This window comes from Myotis nattereri, assembly GCF_964212035.1.
Source record: "Myotis nattereri genome assembly, chromosome: X".
In the NCBI taxonomy this organism is placed as follows: domain Eukaryota; kingdom Metazoa; phylum Chordata; class Mammalia; order Chiroptera; family Vespertilionidae; genus Myotis; species Myotis nattereri.
This window is the reverse complement of record NC_138078.1, coordinates 1,475,110-1,501,910: the sequence shown is the minus strand read 5'-3', so window position 1 is coordinate 1,501,910 and position 26,801 is coordinate 1,475,110. Positions and strand designations below refer to the sequence as shown.

The following is a 26,801-nucleotide window of genomic DNA, read 5'->3' as shown; positions in this document are numbered from 1 at the left end:
CAGTTTTTAATTGTGTTTAGCACTAAACACCCCAAACAAAGCCCAGCGATTATAAAATTGATCTACCATGGTACCAGCTACAGGAGGCTGGAGGGTGAGCTGGATGGAGCCCCAGAAATCCATATCAGGACATCCATGGTTGCATTAAAGAGAATCATGGATCGGCCGCCTCACACACGGCAATTACTGGCGATCGAGCCTGAAACCTGTGCCTCTAGTAAAAATATATTAAACAGAGAAAGAAAAAGAAAAAGACCTTAAGCCTTAAAAACAACCTCTAGCCCAGCCCCGGAAGACAAGGCACAAAGACATCACTGGAAATAGTTTTCATTCCAATGACCAGCGTTCTCATTGTTTGATCTCCTGAGGTTCATCAACCTATACTACCCTCTCCAAAAAAAGAATGAATGTTTGGGGGAATTCATACACCAGTGTGGTGCCTCGCCCTGGCCTGCAGGGATCGGCCGAAATTAGCTCTCTGACATCTCCCGAGGGGTCCCAGATTACGAGAGGGCGCAGGCCAGTCCAAGGCACCCCACTGGTGCCCCATTAGGTCTGGGAAGGAACACACGAAGTTGGCCAGGTGGGGAGGGACCATGGGAGGGCTCCAGTGTGTGTCCAGCATGTCTCACTCAGTCCCGATCTGCCAGACCCCAGCAGAAAGCTGACCTACCAGCCTGAATGTCTTGTCCCTGGTTGACAATGAATGTCATAGCGAGCAGTTGAGCAACCTTAGTATATTATTTGCATATTATGCTTTGATTGGTTGAACAGATGACCGGTCGACTGGACACTTAGCATATTAGGCTTTTATTATATAGGATTGATTTCATACAGAAAGGGAGAGAGAAACATCAATGATGAGAGAGAATCATACATTGGGTGCCTCCTGCACTCCCCCTAGTGGGGATCGAGCCCACAACCACAGCTTGTGCCCTTGACCAGAATCGAACCTGGGATGTTCCAGAGTCCACAGTCCACCCCTCTATCCACTGAGCCAGCAACCAAGGGCTCACTCGTTAATTCTTGTCTGTGCATTGACCAGGAATTGAATCATGACCTCCAGGTTCATAGGTCGTCCCTCAACAACAGAGATACACCAGCTTGACTCAAAATACTTTTATTGATTTGAGAGAGAGGGAGTGAGACAGAGAGAGACAGAGAGACAAAGAGACAGAAAGAGAGAGAGAGAGACAGAGAGAGAGAGAGAGAGACATCAATGTGCCCTCGCAACCAGGGGGTCACAGATAGAACAACAGAGCTTATTAAGAAGGTGAACAGAACCATACACATCCCACCGGCAGGCCAGAAGGAGTGGGGCTCAGGTTGACAAGAGCCAGAGACCCCATCACACATCCTGCGAGTCTTCCATCAGCTCAAGGATCATTTCCTCCACTCCATTTTCCTTGACGTGGTGCACGATGCGCCAGAACTGGCACATGATGTCCACGTACTGGCTGCCAGAGAGGAGCGTCCACATCAAAGGCATGGTGCTCGAGGTCAGCGGGTGGGTGGTGAGTGGGATATGCCCACTAGGGATGTTTACCTGGCGCAACCGTACTTGCAGGACACCTCCTGTGTCTATGACGAGGTGCAGCCACGTGCGCTGCTTCTCGTCCTCATACACGGAGGGCCCAAGGATCCTCAGGGAGGTGGGGGGCAAGTTGAGGTGCACCTTCGACGGGAGCCTGGGCATGACCCCTCCGTGGTCCAAGGAGCAACAGCCACAGCTTTTCAGAGCCTCTCGCTACTTCGGTCCTGGCATCGAAAGACAGAGGATCGGGTCTCCAAATGCATTTTACTGTGGCTTTTATCTTTATGGTTTTTACGGTTGTGTTTGTGGTTGCCTTTGGTTCAAATTTAAAATCTCAGCTTTTCTTTCTTTTTAAGCTTTAGATCTCTCTCCTAGAACAAACTGTACTAAACATACTGAATGTAAAATATGATTCTATGAAGGTAGTATGGTCCTTTGGAATTTTAAAACATTTTTTAAATGACAGTTGAAAAAGAACATTAGGTTCATTTTAGGGGTACACTCCAATGATTAGACATAATGGACTAAGAAATCATGTAATTAATCTCGTACCCATCTGACACCATACACAGTTATAATATTATTGCTAGAGGCTCAGTGCACAAAATGTATGCAATTGGGGGGTCCCTCAGCCATCCCTGAATCCTCTTCCAGTCCAGGACCCCTTGAGGGATGTCCAACTGCCAACTTAGTCCCACTTCAGTGGAGGCTCCCACCACCCCCATGTGCTCGGCAGCTGTGAGCCTGGCTTTTGTCTGCTTGGTGCTCCCCCTGTGGGAGCACACTGACCACAAGTAAACAGCTCCTGCCATGAGCATCTGCCCCCAGTGGTCAGTGTGTTTCATTGGGACCAGTTGTTCTGCCATTTGGTCGATTTGCATATTAGCCTTTTATTACATTGATTGACTCAATGCTCTACTTTACTGTGCCATGACTATTCTTTCGTTTTTATTCATATACTTTTACTTATTTCAGAGAGGAAGGGAGAGGGAGAGAAAGAGAAAGATCAATGATGACAGAGAATCATTTACTTTTCTTATCTTTTCTATTCTTTTCTTTTCCTTTTTTCTTAGTTAAAACTTTGTAGTTTGTTCCACTTTTCATTTTGTCATGAGAACACCACCTCTTTTCTGATCATCTCAGAGGGAACTCACAAACCAGAGAACAACCCACCCCATGCAAATAATATGCAAGTAATATGCTTTACCTTTAACAGCTGATACAGGAACAAAGCTAATGTCAGCGTCCTGGTGGGCTTATTAACAGCGGTCTTGATTCTCAGGTGCTGGTGAAAGCAGCAAGACCAAATTATTCAGGGACAGACAGACACCTGGGATAGCTGATCGGGCAAACAGGAAGCAAAGTGACAGGTGAAAGAGCACGTAGCCTTCCTGAGGTCTCATAACGTCACTTATAGAATGATCTCTCCCTTCCCTTACCTCAGCCATGCTCTTGGCAAGAGCTGTATGGTTTTGCTGCTAAACTCAATTCAGTCCACAAAGTCCAAATTCCTCCCTCAGATCAGACTCCATCCCGAAATCTTCCTCCTCATCCTTCTCCTTCTCGTCCCATCCACGTTTTTCTTACCTTTTCTTCTTGCTCTGAAGGCAAAGCACCGTTCGTAGCTCCTTTCCTCTGTGACTGGTCTCTGCTTTCTCCTGTCACCTGCAGAAGAAACAAAATGGACATGATACACATATTCCCAGGATTCTGTGTACCAGGAATGTGTCCAGAAAAACAAGGTTCCCTGGACTCACACCCCAGAAACCATTCCCGGGAGCCAGGTGGTGGTGAGGAAGGAAAGAGGTTTATTCAGGTGCGGCAACCTGAGAAGATGGGGGAAGCTCGTCCCAAAACCCATCTGCACATCTCAGTGCAGGCAGAGGCTTTTATAAGGAGGGAGAGGAAAAGCACAGCAAAGAGGTCAGTGGGCGGGGCGTGAGAAGTTCTCTACGTTCCCACAGGCACAGTCCAATCTGATAAGGATCTTGCAAGTGGTCAGGTGACAGTAGAGTGTGCATCATCCTAGACTTTGTCCTCTTGGTTCTAAGGTTGAAGGTCAGCAAATCTCTCAGAACTCTGTAGGTCAGAGTTCATATCTTGTAAAATTAGTTCCTAGGATTCTTACACAAACATGCTGTTTACCTACCAGCTTCATTATTAGTCAGAGTCTGCATTTACAGAAACCATATGGAAAGAATGTTGAGCTGAGTTGTAATTCCCATGAATTATGTGAATTCATGTAATTACTGTGACATGAATGCTGAGATGCTTCCTTCTTCTTCAAGGCGTTTCCACCCTTTGAAAAAGTCCAATAGGCCCTTGCCGGTTTGGCTCAGTGGATAGAGTGTCAGCCTGCGAAATTAAGGGCCCCGGGTTTGATTCCCAGTCAAGGGCACATGCCCAGGTGTGGGCTTGATCCCCAGTGAGGAACTTGCAGGAGGCAGCCAATCCATTATTCTCTCATCATGGTTGTTTCTAACTCTCTCCCTCTCCCTTTCTCTTTGAAATCAATAAAATATATTTGAAAAAAAAGGCCTATGGTCTATCTACTGAGCCAAAGCAGCTCGGGCACTAGGTCGTCTTTAAATGACTACCCACCTGGTATGTTAAACCAAAAAAAATAATAAACTATTTTAAAACAATGTGCATTTAATCTGAATACAACACTTGCTTAATATTTTTTTAATGTTTTTATTGACTCAGAGAGGAAGGAATAGCAAGAAGGGGGAAAACATCCATGATGAGAGAGAATCACAGATCGGCCACCTCCTGCACGCCCCCTACATGGGATTGAGCCCGCAACCCGGGTGTATGCCCTTGACCAGGAATCAAACCATGACCTCCTGTTGATAGGTCGACAATCAGCCACTTATCCATGCTGGCTGGGCCCAAAGTGCAATATTTTGAATATGAGAAACACACCTTAGAAACACATCCCTCACGGTCCCCAGTCCTCAACCTTAAAGGTCTTAATGTGCATGTGCCAACACTTTCCTGCAAGAGGAGAATTTAATCAGCAGTCAGTGATCTCTTTAATGCACCCATGGATGACCTGAAATTGCTTTCTGGAGCTCCCCCGGGCTCCCCATCCAGCGGCCATCTCTAGTGCGATGCTAGATGAATTCATGATCGCTGGGCTTTGTTTGGGGCTGTTTAGTACTAAACACAACTTAAAACCCATAGGCATCCAGAGCTAGATGCTAAAGTCATACACAGAGCTGGATCGAGGCTTCAGGAGATCAGCCCTGGCATCCCTCATAATTCCTCAAAGTAAATAGATGATCGCATAACTCACCCGTAATTCCCCAAACATTCGTTCTTTTTCTTTGGAGAGAGTAGTATTGGTTGATGAACCTCAGGAGATCAAACAATGAGAATGCTGGTCATTGAAATGAATACGAAGGACTTTTATGCATGCATATAAGCATAACCAATGGACATAAGACACTAGGGGACAGGGGAGGCCAGGCGATTGTCAAAGGTGGCAAAAAAAAAAAGGACACATATGTAATACCCTTTGTAATACTTTAAGCAATAAAAAAATACTAAATGAAAAAAAGAAATGAAAACTATTTCCAGTGATGTCGTTGAGCCTTGTCTACTGGGGCTGGGCTAATATTTTCAGGCTTAAGGGCTTTGTCTTTGTCTTTCTCTGTTTAATATATTTTTATTAGAAGCTCAGGGCACTAATTCTTTCACCAGTGGGGTGCCTCGGCCTGACCTGTGGGGATTGGCCATAACTGGCTATCTGACATCCCCCGATGGGTCCCAGATTATGAGAGGGCACAGGCAAGAACAAGAGACCCCACCATTGCATCATTATATGTGGGGAGGGACACGGGAAGTTGGCCGGCAGGGGTGGGACCATGGCAGGGCTCCAAGGCATGTTCAGCCAGTCTAACTCAGTCCCGATCAGCCAGACCACAGTGGGAAGCTGACCTACCAGTATGAATGTCTTCTTCCTGGTGGTCAAGCATGTCATAGTGAGCAGTTGATCAACTTAGTATATCATTTGCATATTATGCTTTGATCGGTTGAACAGATGACCGGTCTTCTTGACACTTAGCATATTAGACTTTCATTATATAGGATTGATTTCATACAGGAAGGGAGCAAGAAACATCAATGATGAGTGAGAATCATACATCGGGTGCCTCCTGCATGCCCCCTACTGGGGATCGATCCCACAACCAGAGCATATATGCCCTTGAGCAGAATTGAACCTGGAACCTTCCAGCGTCCACAGTCCAACCCTCTATTCACTGAGCCAAACAAGGTAGGGCTCATTGGTTAATTCTTGTCTGTGCCCTGACCAGAAATCAAACCGTGACCTCCAGGTACATAGGTCATCCCTCAACCACTGAGAAACACCAGCTTGGCTCAAAATGCTTTTATTGATTTGAGAGGGAGGGAGGGAGACACAGAGAGACATAGAGACAGAGAGAAAGGAGATGATGAAGAAGAAGAACAAGAAAAGGAGAGAGAGAGAGAGAGAGAGAGAGAGAGAGAGAGAGAGAGAGAGAGAGACATCAATATGCCCTCGGCTCCCAGGGCATGGCAGATAGAACAACATAGCTTATTAAAAAGGTGAACAGAACTATACATGTCCCACATGCAGGAAAGCAGGACTGGGGTTCAGGTTGACAAGAGCCAGGGACCCCATCACATGTCTTAGGAGTCTTCCATCAGCTCAAGGATCATTTCTTCCACGCCATTCTCCTTGACGTGGTACACAATGCGCCAGAATCGGCCCATGGAGTCCAGATACTGGATTCCAAGGTGGAGCGTCCACAAAGAAGGCATGGCGATCGAGGTCAGCGGGTGGGTGGTGAGTGCTATATACCCACTGGCGATGTTTACCTGGCGCAACTGTACTTGCAGAACCCGTCCTGTCTCCACGACGAGATGCAGCCATGTGCGATGGTACTCATCCTCATACAACGAGGGCCCACGGATATCCAGGTACATGGGGTGCGAGGTGAGGTGCACCTTCCACGGGAGCTCGGCCATGACCCCTCCGTGGTCCAAGCAGCAACAGCCACAGCTTCTCAGAGACTCTCGCTACTATGATCCTGGCATCGAAAGACAGGGGATGGGGTGTCCAAATGCATTTTACCTCGGCTTTTTTCTTTATGGTTTTTACAGTTGTGTTTGTGGTTGCCTTTGGATTATTTTGCAAATTTATAAATCTCAACTTTTCTTTCTTTTGAGCTTTAGATCTCTCTCCCAGAATAAACTGTACAAAACGTACTTTAAGTAAAATTTGACTCTGTGAAGGTAACATGGTCCTGTAGAATACTTAAAACATTTTTTAAATGAGTTGACATACAACCTTAGGTTCATTTCAGATGTACACCCCAATGATTACACATTATATAATGGACTAAGAAATCATGCAATTAATCTCTTACCCATCTGACATCATACACAGTTATACTATTAATAGAGGATCAGTGCACAAAAGTCATGTACTTTGGGAGGGTCCCTCAGTCAGGTCTGCGGCAACTCGCAGTCTGGGACCCCTTGAGGGCTGTCCAACTGACAGCTTAGGCCATCTTTATTGCTGCTGTGTTCGGCAACTGTGAGCCTGGCTATTGGCTGAGCGGTGCTCCCCCTGTGGGAGTGCACCGACCACAAGTGGAGAGCTATTGACATGAGCATCTGCCCACAGTGTTCAGTGTGTGTCATAGCAACCAGTTGTTCTGATTTTGGTGGATTTGCATATAGGCCTTTTATTCTATAGGATTGCATTGTCTCAATGTTCTACTTTACTGTGCCATGACTATTCTTCCATTCTTTTCATATAGTTTTACTGATTTCAGAGAGGATGGGAGAGGGAGAGAAAGAGAAAAAAAGATCAATGATGACAGAGAATCACGGATTGGTTGCCTCCTGCACACCTCCTAATGGCGATCAAGAATCTAACCTGGGCATGTGCCCTGACAGGGAATCGAACTCTGATCTCCTGCTTCCTCGGTTGAAGCTAAACAACAAATCCATACTGACCAGTTTCTGAGTTTTCTTTTCAATATCTTTTCTTAATTAAAACTTTGTTGTTGGATCTACTTTTCTTTTTGTCCTGACACCACCACCTTCTTTCTGATCATCTGAGAGGGAACTCACAAACCACAGAACAACCCACCCCATGCTAGTAATATGCAAATAATATGCTTTACCTTTAACAGCTGGCAGAGGAACAAAGCTAATGTCAGCGTCCAGGTGGGCTTCTTAACAGCGGTCTTGCTTCTCAAGTGCTGTTGAGAGAGGAAAGACCAAAATATTCAGGGACATACAGACATCTGGGATAGCTGATCAGGCACCCAGGAAGCAAAGAGACAGGTGAAACAACAAGTAGGATTCCTGAGGTCCCATTACATCACATATAGAATGTGCTCTCCCTTCCCCAAACCTCAGCCATGCCCTTGGAAAGAGCTGTATGGTTTTGCTGCTAAACTCACTTCTGTCCACAAAGTCCAAATTCCTCCCTCAGATCAGACTCCATCCCTAATCCTTCCTACTCCTCCTCCAATCCACCTTTTTCTTACCTGTTCTTCTTGCTCTAAAGGCAAAGCACCGTTCTTTGCTCCTTTCCTCTGTGACCGGTCTCTGCTTCTTCCTGTCACCTGCAGAAGAAAGGACATGACCATGATACACATCTTCCCAGCGTACATGTGCCAGTAATGTGTCCAGAAAAAACAATGTTCCCCTGACTCACAGCCCAGAAACCAGTCCTGTGAGACAGGTGGTGGTGAGGAAGGAAAGAGGTTTATTCATGTGACAGCAACCTAAGAAGATTGGGGAAGCTCGTCCCAAAACCCATCTGCACATCTCAGTGCCAGCAGAGGCTTTTATAAGGAGGGAGAGGCCAAACAGAGCAAAGAGGTCAGGGTGCGTGGCTTGAGAAGTTCTCTATGTGTTGACAGGCACAGTCCAATCTGATAAGGATCTTGCAAATGGTCATGTGTCGGTCCAGTGTGCGTCATCCTACACTTTGTCCTCCTGGTTCTAACGATGAAGGTCAGCAAATCTCCCAGAACTGGGAAGGTCAAAGTTCCTATCTTCTAAATTTAGTTCCTAGGATTCTTATACAAACATGCTGTTTACCTACAAGCTTCATTATTAGTCAGAGTATGTATTTACAGGCACAATGTAGAAAGAATGGGGAGGTGAGTTGTAATTCCCATGTGACATGAATTCTGAGATGTTTCAAGGTGTTTCCACCCTTTGAAAAAGTCAAATTGGCCATGGCCAGTTTTGCCCAGTGGATAGAGTGACGACCTTTGACCCGAATGGTCCTGGTTTTGATTCCCGGTCAAGGGCACATGCCCATGTTGTGGGCCTGATCCCCACCGAGAGACGTGCAGGAGGCAGCTGATCCATGATTCTCTCATCATGGATGTTTCTAACTCTCTCCATCTCCTCCCCTCCCTGAAATCAATAAAAATGTATTTGAAAAAAAAGAAACAATCAAATTGCCTCACCAATATTCACAACCTGAACTGCAGTGCATAGAAATACCAAGAATCAGGCAAATGTCTAAGTTTCTTGAAAAGAATAAAAGTGCCCATCTCCAACACGCTGGTTTGAAATCCCCAAAGCCTGGACAGGAATGTTTCATGGAGGGTGTGGTCGCAAATTCTTTTCATTTTCGGACATCTGGTCAACCCAATTCTAATGGAAGTTCTGATGTAAGCCTGCCCCCCCCCCAATGGTGAGATATCAAACAGATGGGTAAGCCCACCCTGATCCTTAAATATTCCTCATTCATCAGCCCACCCTTGACATCTATCCATAGCCTCTCATCCAAAGAATCATGCGGGCTTAGAAGTGTTAATATCATGGAGAAATGCATCCAATAAACCTCAACACACAGCCTTCTCCCTACTCTTAAAAAGACAAATAGTATTCAATGACAAACACAGGCATCCTTGACTATAAAGTTCAAAAAAAATTAATGTATTCATTTCAGGAGAGAGTAGTTGATTCTTTTCCAATTAATTTTCAGCATAATCCCGTTAATCCTTCCCTGAACTTAAGTTCTTTGTATTTGTGTTTGAATGAATCCTAACCATAGGTTATAGCAACCTGTATGCATCTTTATAACAAGAAAGAACAAGTAGAGGAATTACTATCTATACTAATAAAGGGTAATATGGTAATTAGACAGGATGTCTTCCAGACGACCTTCTGGATGTCCTGCCTAACAAAGGTGGGCCCAGGAGAAGGCACCCGGAGTCCAGGTTGCCTGAAACCCGGTGGGGCAAAGCTGGTCCTTGTCCCAGGTGCCTTTTTCCAGCCGGAGCAGGGAAGCCTGGGTCCTGGGGACAGGGATAGAGGCAGAGGCAATTAGGGGCGATCAGGCCAGCAGAAGAGTAGATAGAGGCGATCGGGCCAACAGGGGAGCAGTTAGAGACATCAGGTCGCAGGGGAGCAGTTAGGGGCGATCAGTCAGGCAGAGGAACAGTTAGGGGTGATCAGACTGGCACGCAGAGGGGTTAGGGGCAATCAGGCAGACAGGCGAGTGGTTAGGAGCCAGCAGTCCTCTATTGTGAGAGGGAAGGCCCAGATTGGAGAGGGGATGAGGGACACCCGCCTTCCCATGCACGAGATTCATGCACCGGGCCTCTAGTACTTAAATGATTTACTACGGTGGATTTTCTTCTCTTCTAGACTCCATCATCACAGTCTGCTTTTTTAAAAAGTATTTGCCATTTTTACAAAGACCAAAGCGGTAGTTGGACATTATATATGACTTCCTACATATACTTCCACATAATAGATGTTTTAGGGGATATTCATAAATATCAAATGCCAACTAAGTACATGGGTTTTAAATTCTTTGGGAAACTGGTCAAAAGCCGGAGAACATATATGCATAACCCACAAACACAGTAGACAGTGTGGTGATGGCCAAAGGAGAAAAGGAGGACATGGTGGAGGTGGGATAAGAGAGGGAAAATGGGGACATCAGTAGTAATGACAACAATAAAAACGAAGTAAAAAAATAAATATGATGCCCAGCTGGTGTGGCTGAGTGTTTGAGCGTCGACCTATGAACCAGGAGGTCACAGGTTCTATTCCCGGTCAGGCACATGCCTGAATTGAGGGCTCGATCCCCAGTAGGGGGCGTGCAGGACACAGCCAATCCATGGTTCTCTCTCATCATTAATGTTTCTCTCTCTCTTCCTCTCCCTTCCTCTCAGAAATCCATAAAAACATATTTATTAAAAACACACACGTACACACACATAAAGCCAGAACTTTTTCTGAAGGGCAGTATTGAAAATCATGCTTTCATTTCTTTGAAGACATGGGGCAGAGGGTTGGTGAGAGTGTGTGATAATCTAAAATTATCCATACCCCTCCTTAAAAAAGGCCAGTCATGGGTCAGACACCCAAAACCCGACAAGGATTTGAAATCCACTTCAAATGCATAAAAATTACCAGTAAAAGCAAACAAACAAAAAAAAAACAAATGTAAACTTTTGGGTGAAGGTGAGAAAAGAATACTTCTAGGGTTTGTGGGACAAGAAACTCCACACACAATGAGAACAAATCGGTTCTATGAGCAGAAGTTATGGGAGACAAATTATAGACACAATTAACATGACTTCCCCTTTATTTGAAATCGTGGGCATTCTTCTAATGGAAATGAAAGCTCCCTCGGAGGTAACTAATGGCCAACACGATGAAATATATATACTGTGGGCAGTCTCTGTATTTCCGGAATCTGAGCTTAAATTCCTGTTCATATTTTTGGAAGATGAATGAGGGGTCTTAAGAACTGGTTCCCAATTTCATCGCCCTAGGAAATCGAACTTAGTGTGTTCTTTAAATATATTTTCATGACTGGACCGGTGCACGAATTAGTGCACTAGTGGGGCCCCTCGGCCTGGCTGGCGGGATCGGGGTGAAACCAGCTCTCTGACATCCCCCAAGGGGTCCCAGATTGGGAGAGGGCTCAGGCCAAGCCTAGGGAACCCACTGGTGCAAATAGAGGCCAGGGTGGGATGTGGGATGTTGGCCAGCTGGGAAGGGACCATAGGAGGGCTCCAGGGCATGTGCAGACCATCACACTCAGTCCCAATCAGCCAGACCCCAGCAGCAAGCTGACCTAGCAGTCTGAATGTCTTGTCACTGGTTGTCAATGCATGCCATAGTGAGCAGTTGAGCAGACTGACCATATCATTTGCATGTTATGCTTTGATTGGTTGAACATATCACCTGTTGACTGGACACTTAGCATATTAGGCTTTTATTATATACGATTGGTTTCATACAGGAAGGGAGCAAGAAACATCAATGATGAGAAAGAATCATACATCGATGCCTCCTGCACAACCCCTACTGGGGATTGAGCCCACAACCAGAACTTGTGCCCTTGACCAGAATTGAATCTGGGACCTTCCAGAGTCCAGATTCCAACCCTCTATCCACTGAGCCAAACAAGCTAGGGCTCATTGGTTAATTCTTGTCTGTGCCATGACCAGGAATCAAACCATGACCTCCGCGTTCATAGGTCGTCCTAAACCACGGAGAAACATCAGCTTGGCTCACAATTCTTTTATTGATTTGAGAGAGAGGGAGAGAGACAGAGAGAGACAGTGAGACAAAAAATCAGAGAGAGAGATAAAGGAGGACGAGGAGGAGGAGGAGAAGAAGAAAAAGAAAGAAGAAGAAGAAGAAGAAGAAGAAGAAGAAGAAGAAGAAGAAGAAGAAGAAGAAGAAGAAGAAAGAGAGAGAGAAAGAGATCAATGTGCCCTCTCACCCAGGGCGTTGCAGATAGAACAACAGAGCTTATTAAAAAGGTGCACAGAACTATACACGCCCCACCCGCAGGATAGCAGGACTGTGGCTCAGGTTGACAAGAGTCAGGGACCCCATCACATGTCCTGTGAGTTTTCCCGCAGCTCAAGGATCATTTCCTCCACGCCATTCTCCTTGACGTGGTGCACGATGCGCCAGAACCGGCACATGTGGTCCACGTACTGGCCTACAGGGTTAAGCCTCCACATCCAAGGCATGGTGATCGAGGTCAGCGGGCTGGTGGTGAGTTCGATATCCTCACTGGGGATGTATTCCTGGCACAACAGTATTTGCATACATCAGGTGCCTCCTGCACGCCCCTGACTGGGGATCGAGCCCACAACCAGAGCATGTGCCCTTGACCAGAATCGAACCTGGGACCTTCCACTGTCTGCAGTCCAACCCTCTACCCACTGAGCCAAACATGCTAGGGCTGATTGGTCAATTCTTATCTGTGCCCTTACCAGGAATCCAACCATGACCTCCGGGTTCATAGGTCATCCCTCAACCACTGAGAAACACCAGCTTGGCTCAAAATGGTTTTATTGATGTGAGAGATGGAGAGAGACAGAGAGAGTGAGAGAGAGAAAGAGACAGAGAGAGGTAGAGAAAAGAGTAGAAGGTGAAGAAGAAGAAGAAGAAGAAGAAGAAGAAGAAGAAGAAGAAGAAAAACAAGAAGAACAACAAGAAGAGAGAAAGAGAGAGAGAGAGAGAGAGAGAGAGAGAGAGAGAGAGAGAGATCAATGTGCCCTCGCACACAGGTGGTGGCCGATAGAAAAATGGACCTTAGTAAATGGTGAACGTTCAGAACTATACATGTCCCACCAGAAGGACAGCAGGCCTGGGGCTGAGGTTGTCAAGAGGCAGGGACCCTAGCACGTGTCCTACGAGTTGTGCATCAGCTCAAGGATCATTTCCTCCACTCCATCCTCCTTGTAGTGGTGCACTATGCGCCAGAACCGGCAAATGTGGTCTTCATACAGGCCTCCAGGGTGGAGCGTCCACATCAAAGGCATGATCCTCGAGGTGAGCAGGCTTTTGATGACTGCAATATGCCCAATGGGTACGTCTTCCTGGCGCAACAGTACTTGCAGGCCATCTCCTCTCTCCATGAAGAGATGCAGCCACGTGCGATCATTCTCGTCCTCATACAACCAGGGCCCACGGATCCTCAGGCAGTTGGGGTGCGAGGTGAGGTGCACCTTCGATGGGAGCTCGGCCATGACCCCTCCGTGGTCCAAGGAGCAACAGCCACAGCTTCTCAGAGCCTCTCGCTACTTTGGTCCTGGTATCGAAAGACAGGGGATGGGGTCTCCAAACGCATTATACCTCGGCATTTATCTTTATGGTTTTTATGGTTGTGTTTGAGGTTGCCTGTGGTTTATTTTGCAAACTTATAAATCTCAACTCTTCTTTCTTTTGAGCTTTAGATCTCTCTCCTAGAACAAACTGTACAAAACATACTTGAGGTAAAATTTGACTCTGTGAAGGTAACACGGTCTTATAGAATATATAAGACATTTTTTATATGAGTTGAAATACAAACTTAGGTTCATTTCAGGGTTACACCCCAATGATTACATATAATATAATGGACTAAGAAATCATGCAATTAATCTCATACCCATCTGACACCATACACAGTTATAATATTTCTAGAGGCTCAGTGCACAAAATTCATGTACTTGCAGGGGGTCCCTCAGTCAGGTGTGCGGCAACTCGCAGTCTGGGACACCTTGAGGGCTGTCCAACTGCCAACTTAGGGCCCCTTTAGTGCTGCTGTGGAGGCTCCCACCAACCCCTGTGCTCGGCAACTGTAAGCCTGGCTTTTGGCTGAGCGGTGGTCCCCCTGTGGGATTGCAGTCACCACCAGTGGAGCACTCCTGCCATGAGCATCTGCCCCCAGTGGTCAGTGTGTATCATAATGACCAGTCATTCTGCCGATTTTCAATTTGCTTATTAGCCTTTTATTATATAGGATTGCATTGACTCAATGCTCTACTTTACTGTGCCATGACTATTCTTTCATTTTTTTCATATAGTTTTACTGATTTCAGAGAGGATGGGAGAGGGAGAGAAAGAGAAAAAAAGATCAATGATGACAGAGAATCACGGATTGGTTGCCCCCTGCACACCTCCTACTGGGGATCAAGACTGTAACCCGGTCATGTGCCCTGACAGGGAATCGAACTGTGATCTCCTGGTTCCTCAGTTGAAGCTAAACAACTAATCCATGCTGACCAGGCTCTTAGTTTGCTTTTCTTTTTTTCTTTTCTAAATTAAAACTTTGTTGTTGGTTCTACTTTTCATTTTGTCCTGACACCACCACCTTCTTACTGATCATCTCAGAAGTAACTGAAAAACCATAGAACAACCCACCCCATGCAAACAATATGCAAATAATATGCTTTACCTTTAACAGCTGGCCGAAAAACAAAGCTAATATCAGCGTCCAGGTGGGCTTCTTAACAGCGGTCTTGCTTCTCAGGTGCTAGTGAGAGAGGCAAACCAAATATTCAGCAACATGCAGACACCTGGGATAGCTGATCAGGCAAACAGGAAGCAAAGAGGCAGGAGAAACAGCAAGTAGGATTCCCAAGGTCTCATAACATCACTTAAAGAATGATCTGTCCCTTCTCCAAAACTCAGCCATGCTCTTGGAAAGAGCAGTATGGTTTTTCTGCTAAACTCACTGCAGTCCACAAAGCCGAAATTCCTTTCTCAGATCAGACTCCTTCCCCAATAAATCCTCCTCCTCATCCCATCCATCTTTTTCTTACCCGTTCTTCTTTCTCTGAAAGAAAAGCACCGTTCTTCACTCCTTTCCTCTGTGTCCGATCTCTGCTTCCCCCTATCACCTGCAGAAGAAAGAACATGACCATGATACATATATTCCCTGGAGTCCATGTACCAGGAATGTGTCCAGAAAAACAAGGTACTACTGACTCACACCCCAGAAACCAGTCCCGGGAGACAGGTGGTGGTTAGGATGGAAAGAGGTTTATTCAGGTGCTGGAAACCTGAGAAGATGGAGGATGCTCGTCCCAAAATCCATCTGCACATCTCAGTGCAGGCAGAGGCTTTTATAAAGAGGGAGAGGCCAAACAGAGTTAACAGGTCAGGGGGCGGGGCTTGAGAAGTACTCTGTGTTCCCACAGGCACAATCCAATCTGATAAGAATCTTGCAAGTGGTTATGTGATGGTCCAGTGTGCATCATCCTAGACTTGTCTTCCTGGTTCTAAGGTTGAAGGTCAGCAAATCTCCCAGAACTGGGAAGGTCAGAGTTCATATCTTCTAAAATTAGTTCCTAGGATTCTTATACAAACAGGCTGTTTATCTATAATCTTCATAATTAGTCAGAGTCCTCATTTACAGGAGCAATGAGGAAAGAATGGTTAGGTGAGTTGTAATTCCCACTGTGACATGAATGCTGAGATGCTTCATTATTCCTTAAGGTATTTCCACCCTTTGAAAAATTCAAATTGGCCTTGGCCGGTTTGCCTCAGTGGATAGAGTGTCGGCCTGCGAACTGAAGGGTCCCTGGTTCGATTCCTGGTTGAGGCACATGTGCAGATTGTGGGCTTGATCCCCAGTGAGGGACTTCCAGTAGGCAGCCAATCCATGATTCTCTCATCATGGATATTTCTAACTCTCTCCCTCTCCATTCCTCTCAAAAAAACAAAAAAAATTAAAAACAACTCCCAGCTCAATGACCTGGACTGAGGCAAACTCTTCCCCAATTAGGAAGGAAAGATGAATGGGGTCCTAAGGGAAATTTCAGGCATCTGCCTGTTGGCATTTAGGAGAAGAAACATAAAAAGAAAAAATGGGCGAAAAAAAACATAATTCAAATGTTACCCTCATACTGCCCTCAGTGGAATTGAGCACAAAAGGGTCTCGAGACAGAGTGTCTGCAGTGAGACACATCCCGAGGCGTGGGCTCTTTTATTTAAAAAAAATATATATGTGTTATTGATGTTAGATAGGAAGGCAGAGAAAGGTAGAAACATCAGTGATGATAAGAGAGAATCATGGAACGTCTGCCTCCTGCACGCCTCCCACTGGGGATCGAGCCTGCAACCCAGGCATGTGCCCTTGACTGGAATCAAACCCGGGAACCGTCAGTCCGCAGGCCGATGCTCTATCCACTGAGCATACCTGCACAGGCGATAGGTAGTCTTTAAATGAGTACCCACCTGGTATGTGAAACAAAAAAAATTATAAATTATTTTAAAACAATGTCCATGGGATGTGAATGCAACAATTGCTAATATTTTTTTAAATGACTTCAATGACTCAGACAGGAAGGGAAATCGAGAGATAGAGAAACATCCATGATGAGAGAAAATCATGGCTTTAGCATCTAGCTCTGTGTGCACTTCGGTTTTTAATTGTGTTTAGCACTAAACACCCCAAACAAAACCCAGCGAACATAAAATTCACCTACCATCCCACCAGTGAGAGAAGGCTGGAGGGGGAGCCGGGAAGCCCCAGAAATCAATTTCAGGACATCCATGTTTGCACTAAAGAGAATCATGTATCGGCCACCTCACACAGGGCAACTACTGGTGATCGAGCCTGAAACCTGTGCCTCTAGTAAAAATATATTAAACAGAGAAAGTTAAAGAAAAAGACCTTAAGCCTGAAAAAAGACCTCTAGCCCAGCACCTGTAGACAAGGCTCAAAGACATCACTGGAAATAGTTTTCATTCCAATGACCCGCATTCTCATTGTCTTATCTCCTGTGGTTCGTCAACAGATACTACCCTCTCCAAAAAAAGAAGGAATATTTGGGGGAATTCCTGAACCATTGTGGTGGCACGGCCTAGCCTTTGGGGATCAGCCGAAGCCATCTCTGACATCACCCGAGGGGTCCCAGATTACAAGAGGGCACAGGCTAGGCCAAGGCACATCACCGGTGCCCATTTAGGTCTGGGGGTGGGGGGCACGGGAGGTTGGCCAGCTGGGAAGGGAACATTGGAGGGCTCCAGGGTGTATCCAACATGTCTCACTCAGACCCAATCAGCCAGACCCCAGCAGCAAGCTGACCTACCAGTCTGAATGGCTTGTCCCTGGTGGTCAATGCATGTCATAGCGAGCTGTTGAGCAACCTTAGTATATCATTTGCATATTATGGTTTGTTTGGTTGAACAGATGACCGGTCGACTGCACACTTAGCATATTAGGCTTCTATTATATAGGATTGATTTTATACAGGAAGGGAGCGAGAAATATCAATGAGGAGAGAGAATCATACATCAGGTACCTCCTGCATGCCCCGGACTGGGGATCGAACCACCAACCAGAGCATGTGCCCTTGACCAGAATCAAACCTGGGTACTTCCAGAGTCCACAGTCCCACCCTCTATCCACTGAGCCAAACAAGCTAGGGCTCATTGGTTAATTCTTCTCTGTGCCCTGAGCAGGAATCGAAACGTGACCTCCAGGTTCATAGGTCGTCCCTGAAAGACTGAGAAACACCAGCTTGGCTCAAAATGCTTTTATTGATTTGAAAGAGAGGAGGTGAGACAGAGAGACAGAGAGACAGAGACAAAGGAGTTGAGAAGAAGAACAATAACAAGAAGAGAGAGAGAGAGAGAGAGAGAGAGAGAGAGAGAGAGAGATCAATGTGCCCTCCCACCCAGAGGGTGTCAGATAGAACCAAAGAGCTTAGTAAAAAAGTGAACAGAACAATACACGCCTCACCAGAAGGACAGCAGGACTGGGGCTCAGGTTGACATGAGCCAGGGACCTCATCACGTGTCCTATGAGTGTTCCATCAGCTCAAGGATCATTTCCTCCACTCCATTGTCCTTGACGTGGTGCACAATGCGCCAGAACCGGCACATGGGGTCCATGTACTGGCCGCAAGGGTGGAGCGTCCACATGGTGTTCAAAGTCAGCGGGCTGGTGGTGAGTGAGATATGCCCACTGGGGATGTCTTCCTGGCGCAACCGTACTTGCAGGACACCTCCTGTGTCCATGAGGAGATGCAGCCACGTGCGCTGGTTCTCATCCTCATACACCGAGTGCCTACGAAGCATCAGGCAGATGGGGTGCGAGTTGAGATGCACCTTCGACGGGAGCTCGGCCATGACCCCTCCGTGGTCCAAGGAGCAACAGCCACAGCTTCTCAGAGCCTCTCGCTACTTCGGTCCTGGTATCGAAAGACAGGGGATGGGGTCTCCAAACGCATTTTATCTCGGCTTTTATCTTTATGGTTTTCATGGTTGTGTTTGTGGTTCCCTTTGCTTTATTGTGCAAATTTGTAAATCTCAACTTCTCTTTTTTTTTTTTAGCTTTAGATCTCTCTCCTAGAACAAACTGTCCAAAATGTACTTAATGTAAAATATGACTCTGTGAAGGTAATACAGTCCGATAGAATTTTTAAAACATTTTTTAAATGACAGTTGACATAGAACATTAGGTTCATTTCAGTGGTACACCCCAATGATTAGACATTATATAATGGACTAAGAAATCATGCAATTAATCTCATACCCATCTGACACCTTACACAGATATTATAATATTACTAGTGGCTCAGTGCACAAACTTCATGCACATGGTGGGGATCCTTCAGTCAGCATTGTGTCCTCCCACAGTCCGGGACCCCCTGAGGGATGTCCAACTGACGGCTTAGGCCCTCTTTAGTGCTGCCGTGGAGGTTCCCACCACCACCCTGTACACGGAGGTTGTGAGCCTGGCTTTTGGCTGAGCGGCGCTCCCCCTGTGGGTGTGCACTGACCACTGGAGAACAGCTCCTGCCATGAGCATCTGCCCGAAATGGTCAGTGGGTGTGATAGTGACCAGTCATTCTGTCGTTTGGTAGATTGGCATATTAGCCTTTTAGTATATAGGATTGACTCAATGCTCTAATTTACTGTGCCATGACTACTCTTTCGTTTTTTTCATACAGTCTTACTGATTTCAGAGAGGAAGGGAGAGGGAGAGAAAGAGAAAGATCAATTATGACAGAGAATCACAGATTGGTTGCCTCCTGCATGCCCCCTACTGGGGATCAAGACTATAACCTGGGCATGTACCCAGACCAGGAATTGAACCGAAATCTCTGGGTTCCTCTGTTTAAGCTAAAAAACTGAGCCATGCTGGCTGGGCTCTTTTCTCTACTTTTGTTTTCATTTGTTTTCATTTGTTTTCTTTTCTTTTCTTCTCTTTTCTTTTCTTTTCGTTCCTTTTCCTTTCTTTTAGTTAATTAAAACTTTGTAGTTGGTTCAACTTTTTTGTCCTGACAACACCACTCTCTTTCTGATCATCTCAGACAGAACTCACAAACCATAGAACAACCCACCCCATGCAAATAACATGGTTTACCTTTAACAGTTAACAGAGGAACAAAGCAAATGTCACCGTCCAGGTGGGCTTCTTAACAGAAGTCTTGCTACTCAGGTGCTGGTGAGAGATGCAAGACCAAAATATTCAGGGAAAGACAGAAACCAGTGGTACCTGAAGGGATAAACAGGAAGCAAAGAGACAGGTGAAACAGCAAGTCAGAATCCTGAGGTCTTACAACATCACTTATAGAATTATCTCACTTCCCAAAACCTCAGCCATGCTCTTTGCAAGAGCTGTATGGTTTTGCTGCTAAACTCACTTCAGTCCACAAAGTCCAAATTCCTCCCTCAGACCAGACTCCATCACCAATGCTTCCTCCTCCACCTCCCATCCTTCTGTTTCTTACCTGTTCTTCTTGTTCTGAAAGGAAAGCACAGTTCTTCACTCCATTCCTCTGTGACCAGTCTCTGCTTCCCCCTGTCACCTGCAGAAGAAAGAACATGACCATGATACACCTGTTCCAGGGAGTCCATGTACCAGGAATGTGTCCAGAAAAAACAAGGTACCACTGACTCACACCCCAGAAACCAGTCCCTGGACACAGGTGGTCGTCAGGAAGGAAAGAGATTTATTCAGGTGCCGGCAACCTGAGAAGGTGGAGGATGCTTGTTCCACAACCCATCTGCACATCTCACTGCAGGCTGAGGCTTTTATAAGGAGGGAGAGACCAAACACAACAAAGAGGTCAGGGGGCGGGGCTTGAGAAGTTCTCTATGTGCCCACAGGCACAGTCCAATCTGATAAGGATCTTACAAGTGGTCAGGCGACGGTCCAGTGTGTGTCATCCTAGACTTTGTCCTCCTGGTTCTAACGTTGAAGGTCAGAAAATCTCCCAGAACTGGGAAGGTCAGAGTTCATACCTTATAAAATTTGTTCCTAGGATTCTTATACAAACAGGTTGTTTACCTACAAGCGTCATTATTAGTCAGAGTCTGCATTTATAGGAACAATGTGGAAAGAATGGTGAGGTGAGTTGTAATTCTCGTGAATTACATGAATTCATGTAATTACTGTGACATGAATAATGAGATGCTTACTTCTTCTTCAAGGCATTTCCGACCTCTGAAAAGTCAAATTGGCCCTGGTTGGTTTGGCTCTGTGGATAGAGTGTCCGCCTGCGAACTGAATGGACCCCAGTACGATTACCGGTCAAGTGTACATGCCCAGGTTGTGTGCTTGATCCCCAGTGAGGGACTTGCAGGAGGCAGCTGATCCATGATTCTCTAATCGAGGATGTTTCTAACTCTCTCCCTCTCCCTTCCTCTTTGAAATCAATAAAAATATATTTGGAAAAAAAGGCGGACGCTCTATGCACTCAGCCAAACCAGCTCGGCACTAGGTAGTCTTTAAATGACTACACACCTGGTATGTAAAACCAAAAAAATAATTAACTATTTTAAAATAATGTGCATTCAATCTGAATGCAACAGTTGCTTAATATTTTTTTAAATGTTTTTATTGACTCAGAGAGGCAGGAATAGCGAGAGGGAGAGAAACATCCATGATGAGAGAGAATCACGGATCGGCTGCCTCCCGCACGCCCCCTACTGGGGATCGAGCCCGGAGCCTGGGCATGTGCCCTTGACCAGGAATAGAGCCATGACCTCCTTCTTTATAGGTTGACGCTCAATGCTTCAGCAACTTTGGTTGGTTAGAAGTCCAATATTTTGAATACTAGAAACACAACTTAGAAACACATCCCTCACGCTCCCCAGTCCTCAGTCTTAAAGGTCTCAATGTGCATTTGCAAACTCTTTCCTGCAAGAGGAGAATTGAATCATCAGTCAGTGATCTCTTTAATGCAACCATGGATGCCCTGAAATTGATTTCTGGGGCTTCCCCTGGGTCCCCCTCCAGCGCCCATCTCTGGTGCGATGCTAGATGATTTTTATGATCGCTGGGCTTTGTTTGGGGCTGTTTAGTGCTAAACACAATGAAAAACCCATATGCATCCAGAGCTAGATGCTAAAGCCATACACAGAGCCGGCTCGAGCCTTCAGGAGATGAGCCCTGGCATCCATCTTAATTCCTCAAAAGATAGAGATGATCAGCATAAAACACCTATAATCCCTCAAACATTTATTCTTTTTTTTGAGAGGGTAGTATCGGTTGAAGAACCTCAGGAGATCAAACAATGAGAACGCTGGTCATTGAAATGAAAACTATTTCCAGTGATGTCCTCAAGCTTTCTCTACCAGGGCTGGGCTAATATTTTCAGGCTTAAGATCTTTTGCTTTGTCTTTCTCTGTTTAATATATTTTACTAGAGGCCGAGTGCACGAATTCATGCCCCAGTGTGATCCCTAGGCCTGTCCTGCGGATATCAGATGAAACCGGCTCTCCGACATCGTCTGAGGGGTTCCAGGTTACAAGAGATTACAGGCCAGGCCAAGGGACCCCACCGGTGCACCATTATATCTGGGGAGAGACTCGGGAGGTTGGCAAGCTGGGGACGGACCATGGGAGGGCTCCAGGGCATGTCCAGCCCGTCTCACTCAGTCACGATCAGCCAGACCCCAGCTGCAAGCTGACCTACCAATCTGAATGTCTTTTCCCTGGTGGTCAAAGCGTGTCATAATGAGCAGTTGAGCAACCTTAGTATATCATTTTTATATTATACTTTGATTGGTTGAACAGATAACTGGTCGACTTGTCACTTAGCATATCAGGCTTTTATTATATAGGACTGATTTCATACAGGAAGGGAGCGAGAAACATCAATGATGAGAGAGAATCATACATCGGGTGCCTCATGCACACCCCCTACTGGGGATTGAACCCAAAACCAGAGTGTGTGCCCTTGGCCAGAATCGAACCTGGGCCTTCCAAAGTCCACAGTCCAACTCTCTATCCACTGAGCCAAACAAGCTAGGGATGATTGGTCAATTCTTGTCCGTGCCCTGACCAGGAATCGAATTGTGATGTCCGGGTTCATAAGTCGTCCCTCAACCACTGAGAAAAACCAGCTTGGCTCAAAATGCTTTTATTGATTTGAGAGAGAGGGAGACAGAGAGACAGAGAGACAAAGAGACAGAGACAGAGAGAGAAAGAGGGAGGATTGGAAGAAGAAGAAGAAGAAGAAGAAGAAGAAGAAGAAGAAGAAGAAGAAGAAGAAGAAGAAAGAGAGACAGAGAGAGAGGGAGACATCAATGTGTCCTTGCACCCAGGGGGTGGCAGATAGAACAACAGAGCTTAGATAAAAGGTGAACAAAACTATACACGTCCTACCAGCAGGGCAGCCGGATTTGGGCTCAGGTTGACAAGAGCCAGGGACCCTATCACGTGTCCTACGAGTCCTCCATCAGCTCTAGGATCATTTCCTCCACTCCATCCTCCTTGATGTGGTGCAGGATGCGCCAAAACCGACCCATGTGGTCCACGTACTGGCTGTGAGAGTAGAGCGTCCACACCAAAGGCATGGTGTACGAGGTCAGGGGGCTGGGGGTGAGTGCAATATCCCCACTGGGGATGACTTCCTGGTGCAACCCTACTTGCAGGACATCTTCTGTGTCCATGATGTGGTGCAACCATGTGCGATCATTCTCATCCTCATACACCGAGGGCCCACGCTTCAGGAATATGGGGTGCGAGGTGAGGTGCACCTTCGATGGGAGCTCGGCCATGACCCCTCCGTGGTCCAAGGAGCAACAGCCACAGCTTCTCAGAGCCTCTCGCTACTTCGGTCCTGGTATCGAAAGACAGGGGATGGGGTCTCCAAACGCATTTTTCCTCGGCTTTTATCTTTATGGTTTTTATGGTTGTGTTTGTGGTTGCCTTTGGTTTATTTTGCAAATTTGTGAATCTCAACTTTTCTTTCTTTTTAGCATTAGATCTCTCTCCTTAAACAAACTGTTCAAAATGTACTTCATGTAAAATATGACTCTATGAAGGTAACATGGTCCTATGGAATTTTAAAAACATTTTTTAAATGACAGTTAACATAGAACCTTAGATTTATTTCAGGGGTACACCCCAATGATTAGACATTATATAATGGACTAAGAAGTCATGCAATTAATCTCATACCCAACTGACAAGTTACACAGTTATTATAATATTACTAGAAGCTCAGTGAAAAAATTTATGCACTCAGGCAGGTCCGTAACCCAACCCTGGGTCCTCTCCCAGTCCAGGACCAGTAAGAGATGTCTAAGTGACAACAAAAGCCCGTGTTAGTGCTGCCGTGGAGGCTCCCACCAACCCCAGTGCTCGGCAGCTGTGAGCCTGGCCTTTGACTAAGTGGCGGTCCCCATGTGGGAGTGCACTGACCACCGGTGGACAGCTCCTGACATGAGCATCTGCCCCCGGTGGTCATTGCATGTCATAGAGACCAGTCGTTCTGCCATTTGGTCGATTTCCATATTAGCCTTTTATGATATAGGATTGCATTTAATCAATGCTCTACTTTACTGTGCCATGACTATTCTTTCGTTTTTTTTAAATAGTTTTACTGATTTCAGAGAGAAAGGGAGAGGGAGAGAAAGAGAAAAAAAGATCAATGATGACAGAGAATCACAGATTGGTTGCCTCCTACACACCTCCTACTAGAGATCAAGACTGTAACCTGGGCATGTGCTCTGACATGGAATCGAACTGTGATCTCCTGGTTTCTCAGTTGAAGCTAAACAACTAATCCATGCTGACCAGGATCCTAGTTTTCTTTTCTTTTTGTATTTTCGTAATGAAAACTTTTTTTTGGATCAACTTTTCTTTTTATCCTGACACCACCATCTTCTCTCTGATCATCTCAGAGGGAACTCACAAACCATAGAACAAGCCACCCCATGCAAATAATATGCAAATAATATGTGTTACCTTTAACAGCTGGCTGAGGAACAAAGCTAACGTCAGCGTCCAGGTGGGCTTTTTAACAGCGGACTTATTTCTCAAGTGCTGGTGAGAGAGGCAAGACCAAAATATTCAGGGACAGACAGACACCTGGGATACATGATCAGGCATACAGGAAGCAAAGAGACAGGTGAAACAACAAGTATGATTCCTGAGGTCCCATAACATCACTTATAGAATGATCTCTACCTTTCCCAAACCTCAGCCATGCTCTTGGCAAGAGCTGTACGGTTTTGCTGCTAAACTCACTTCAGTCCACAAAGTCCAAATTCCTCCCTCATATCAGACTCCATTCCCAATACTTCCTCCTCCTCCTCCTCCCATCCATGTTTTTATTACCTGTCCTTCTTGCTTTGAAGGTAAAGCACCGTTCTTCGCTCCTTTCCTCTGTGACCGGTCTTTGCTTCCCCCTGTCACCTGCCCAAGAAAGAAAATGGCCATGATACACCTGTTCCAGGGAGTTCATGTACCAGGAATGTGTCCAGAAAAAACAAGGTTCCCCTAACTCACACCAGAGTATCCAGTGCCGAGAGACAAGCAGTGGTGAGGAAGGGAAGAGGTTTATTCAGTTGCCGACAACCTGAGGAGATGGGGGAAGCTCATCCCACAACCCATATGCACATCTCAGTGCAGGCAGAGGCTCTTATAAGGAGGGAGAGGCCAAAAAATAAAAAGAGGTCAGGGGGCGGGGCTTGAGAAGTTCTCTCCGTGCCCACAGGCACAGTCCAATCTGATAAGGATCTTGCAAGTGGTCAGGTGATGTTCCAGTGTGCATCATCTGAGACTTTGTCCTCCTGGTTCTAAGGTTGAAGGTCATCAAATCTCCAAGAACTGGGAAGGTCAGAGTTCATATCTTCTAAAATTAGTTCCTAGGATTCTTATACAAATATGCTGTTTATCTACAAGCTTCATGATTAGTCAGAGTCTGCAGTTACAGGAGCAATTTGGAAAGAATTGTGAGGTGAGTTGTAATTCCCACTGTGACATGAATGCTGAGTAGCTTCGTTCTTCTTCAAGGCATTTGCACCCTTTGAAAAAGTCAAATTGGCCCTGGTCAGTTTGGCTCAGTGGATAGAGTGTCGGCCTGCAAACTCAAGTATCCCGGGTTCGATTCCCAGTCAAGGGAACATGCCCAGGATGTGGGCTTGATCCCCAGTGATGGACGTGCAGGAGTCAGCTGATCCATGATTCTCTCATCATGGATGTTTCTCTCTCTCCATTCCTCTCTGAAAAAAATATAATTAAAAGCACTCCCAGCTCAATGACCTGAACTGAGAAAAACTCTTCCCCAGTTAGGAAGGAAAGATGAATGGAGTCCTATGGAAATGCCAGACATTTGCCTGTTGGCATTATGGAGAAGCAAAATAAAAAAAATAAAATAAAAAATGGGAGATTGGATTGTTTATCTTCCTTTTGTTAAGTTGTATGAGTTCCCTATAAATTTTGGAGATTAGGCCCTTTTCAGATATGACATTGGAAAATATGTTTTCCCACACAGTTGGTTTTCTCGTTGTTTTGTTGATGGTTTCTTTTGCTGTGCAGAAGCTTTTTATTTTGATGTAGTCCCATTTGTTCATTTTCTCTTTAGTTTCAAGTGCCCTAGGAGCTGTATCAGTGAAGAAATTGCTTCGGCATATGGCTGAGATTTTGTTGCCTTTGGATTCTTCTAGAATTTTTATGGTTTCCTGTCATACATTTAAGTCCTTTATCCATTTTGAGTTTATTTTTGTGTATGGTGTAAGTTGGTGGTCTAGTTTCATTTTCTTGAATATATCCATCCAATTTTCCCAACACCATTTATTGAAGAGACTATCTTGGCTCCATTGTATGTTCTTGCCTCCTTTGTCAAATATTAATTGAGCATATTGGTTCGGGCCGATTTCTGGCCTCTCTATTCTATTCCATTGATCTATATGCCTATTCTTGTGCCAGTACCAGGCAGTTTTGAGAACAGTGGCTTTGTAATACAACTTGATATCTGGTATTGAGATCCCACCTACTTTGTTCTTTTTCAGGATTGCTGCAGCTATTCGGGGTCTTTTTTTATTCCAGATGAATTTTTGGAGAGTTCGTTCTAGATCTCTGAAGTATGCCATTGGTGTTTTAATGGGAAGTGCGTTGAATTTATAGATTGCTTTGGGTAGTATGGACATTTTAATGATGTTGATTCTACCAATCCATGAACACGCTATGTTCTTCCATCTGTTTATGTCTCCCTCTATCTCTTTTTTCAACGTCCTGTAGTTTTCTGAGA

At 45.6% G+C, this 26,801-nt stretch overlaps 4 protein-coding genes across 4 annotated transcripts; all 4 read right to left on the bottom strand.

The window, feature by feature from the left end:
- Positions 1-1,348: 1,348 nt before the first annotated feature.
- LOC308511054 (protein p13 MTCP-1-like) lies at positions 1,349-1,696 on the bottom strand (the record flags this gene model as incomplete). Its single annotated transcript, XM_081081064.1, has 1 exon — positions 1,349-1,696. One exon carries the CDS (start codon positions 1,694-1,696, stop codon positions 1,349-1,351), a length of 348 nt encoding a protein of 115 aa, XP_080937190.1.
- Positions 1,697-6,208: 4,512 nt separating this feature from the next.
- LOC308511053 (protein p13 MTCP-1-like) lies at positions 6,209-6,505 on the bottom strand (the record flags this gene model as incomplete). The annotated part of the gene is made up of 1 exon (XM_081081063.1): positions 6,209-6,505. The coding sequence occupies one exon, from the start codon at positions 6,503-6,505 to the stop codon at positions 6,209-6,211; it is 297 nt and encodes a 98-aa protein (XP_080937189.1).
- Positions 6,506-13,227: 6,722 nt separating this feature from the next.
- On the bottom strand, positions 13,228-15,225 carry LOC308511052 (T-cell leukemia/lymphoma protein 1A-like; the record flags this gene model as incomplete). The annotated part of the gene is made up of 2 exons (XM_081081062.1): positions 13,228-13,545; positions 15,124-15,225. The coding sequence occupies 2 exons, from the start codon at positions 15,223-15,225 to the stop codon at positions 13,228-13,230; spliced, it is 420 nt and encodes a 139-aa protein (XP_080937188.1).
- Positions 15,226-18,109: 2,884 nt separating this feature from the next.
- On the bottom strand, positions 18,110-18,439 carry LOC308511050 (T-cell leukemia/lymphoma protein 1A-like; the record flags this gene model as incomplete). The annotated part of the gene is made up of 1 exon (XM_081081060.1): positions 18,110-18,439. The coding sequence occupies one exon, from the start codon at positions 18,437-18,439 to the stop codon at positions 18,110-18,112; it is 330 nt and encodes a 109-aa protein (XP_080937186.1).
- Between the last annotated feature and the right edge of the window lie 8,362 nt (positions 18,440-26,801).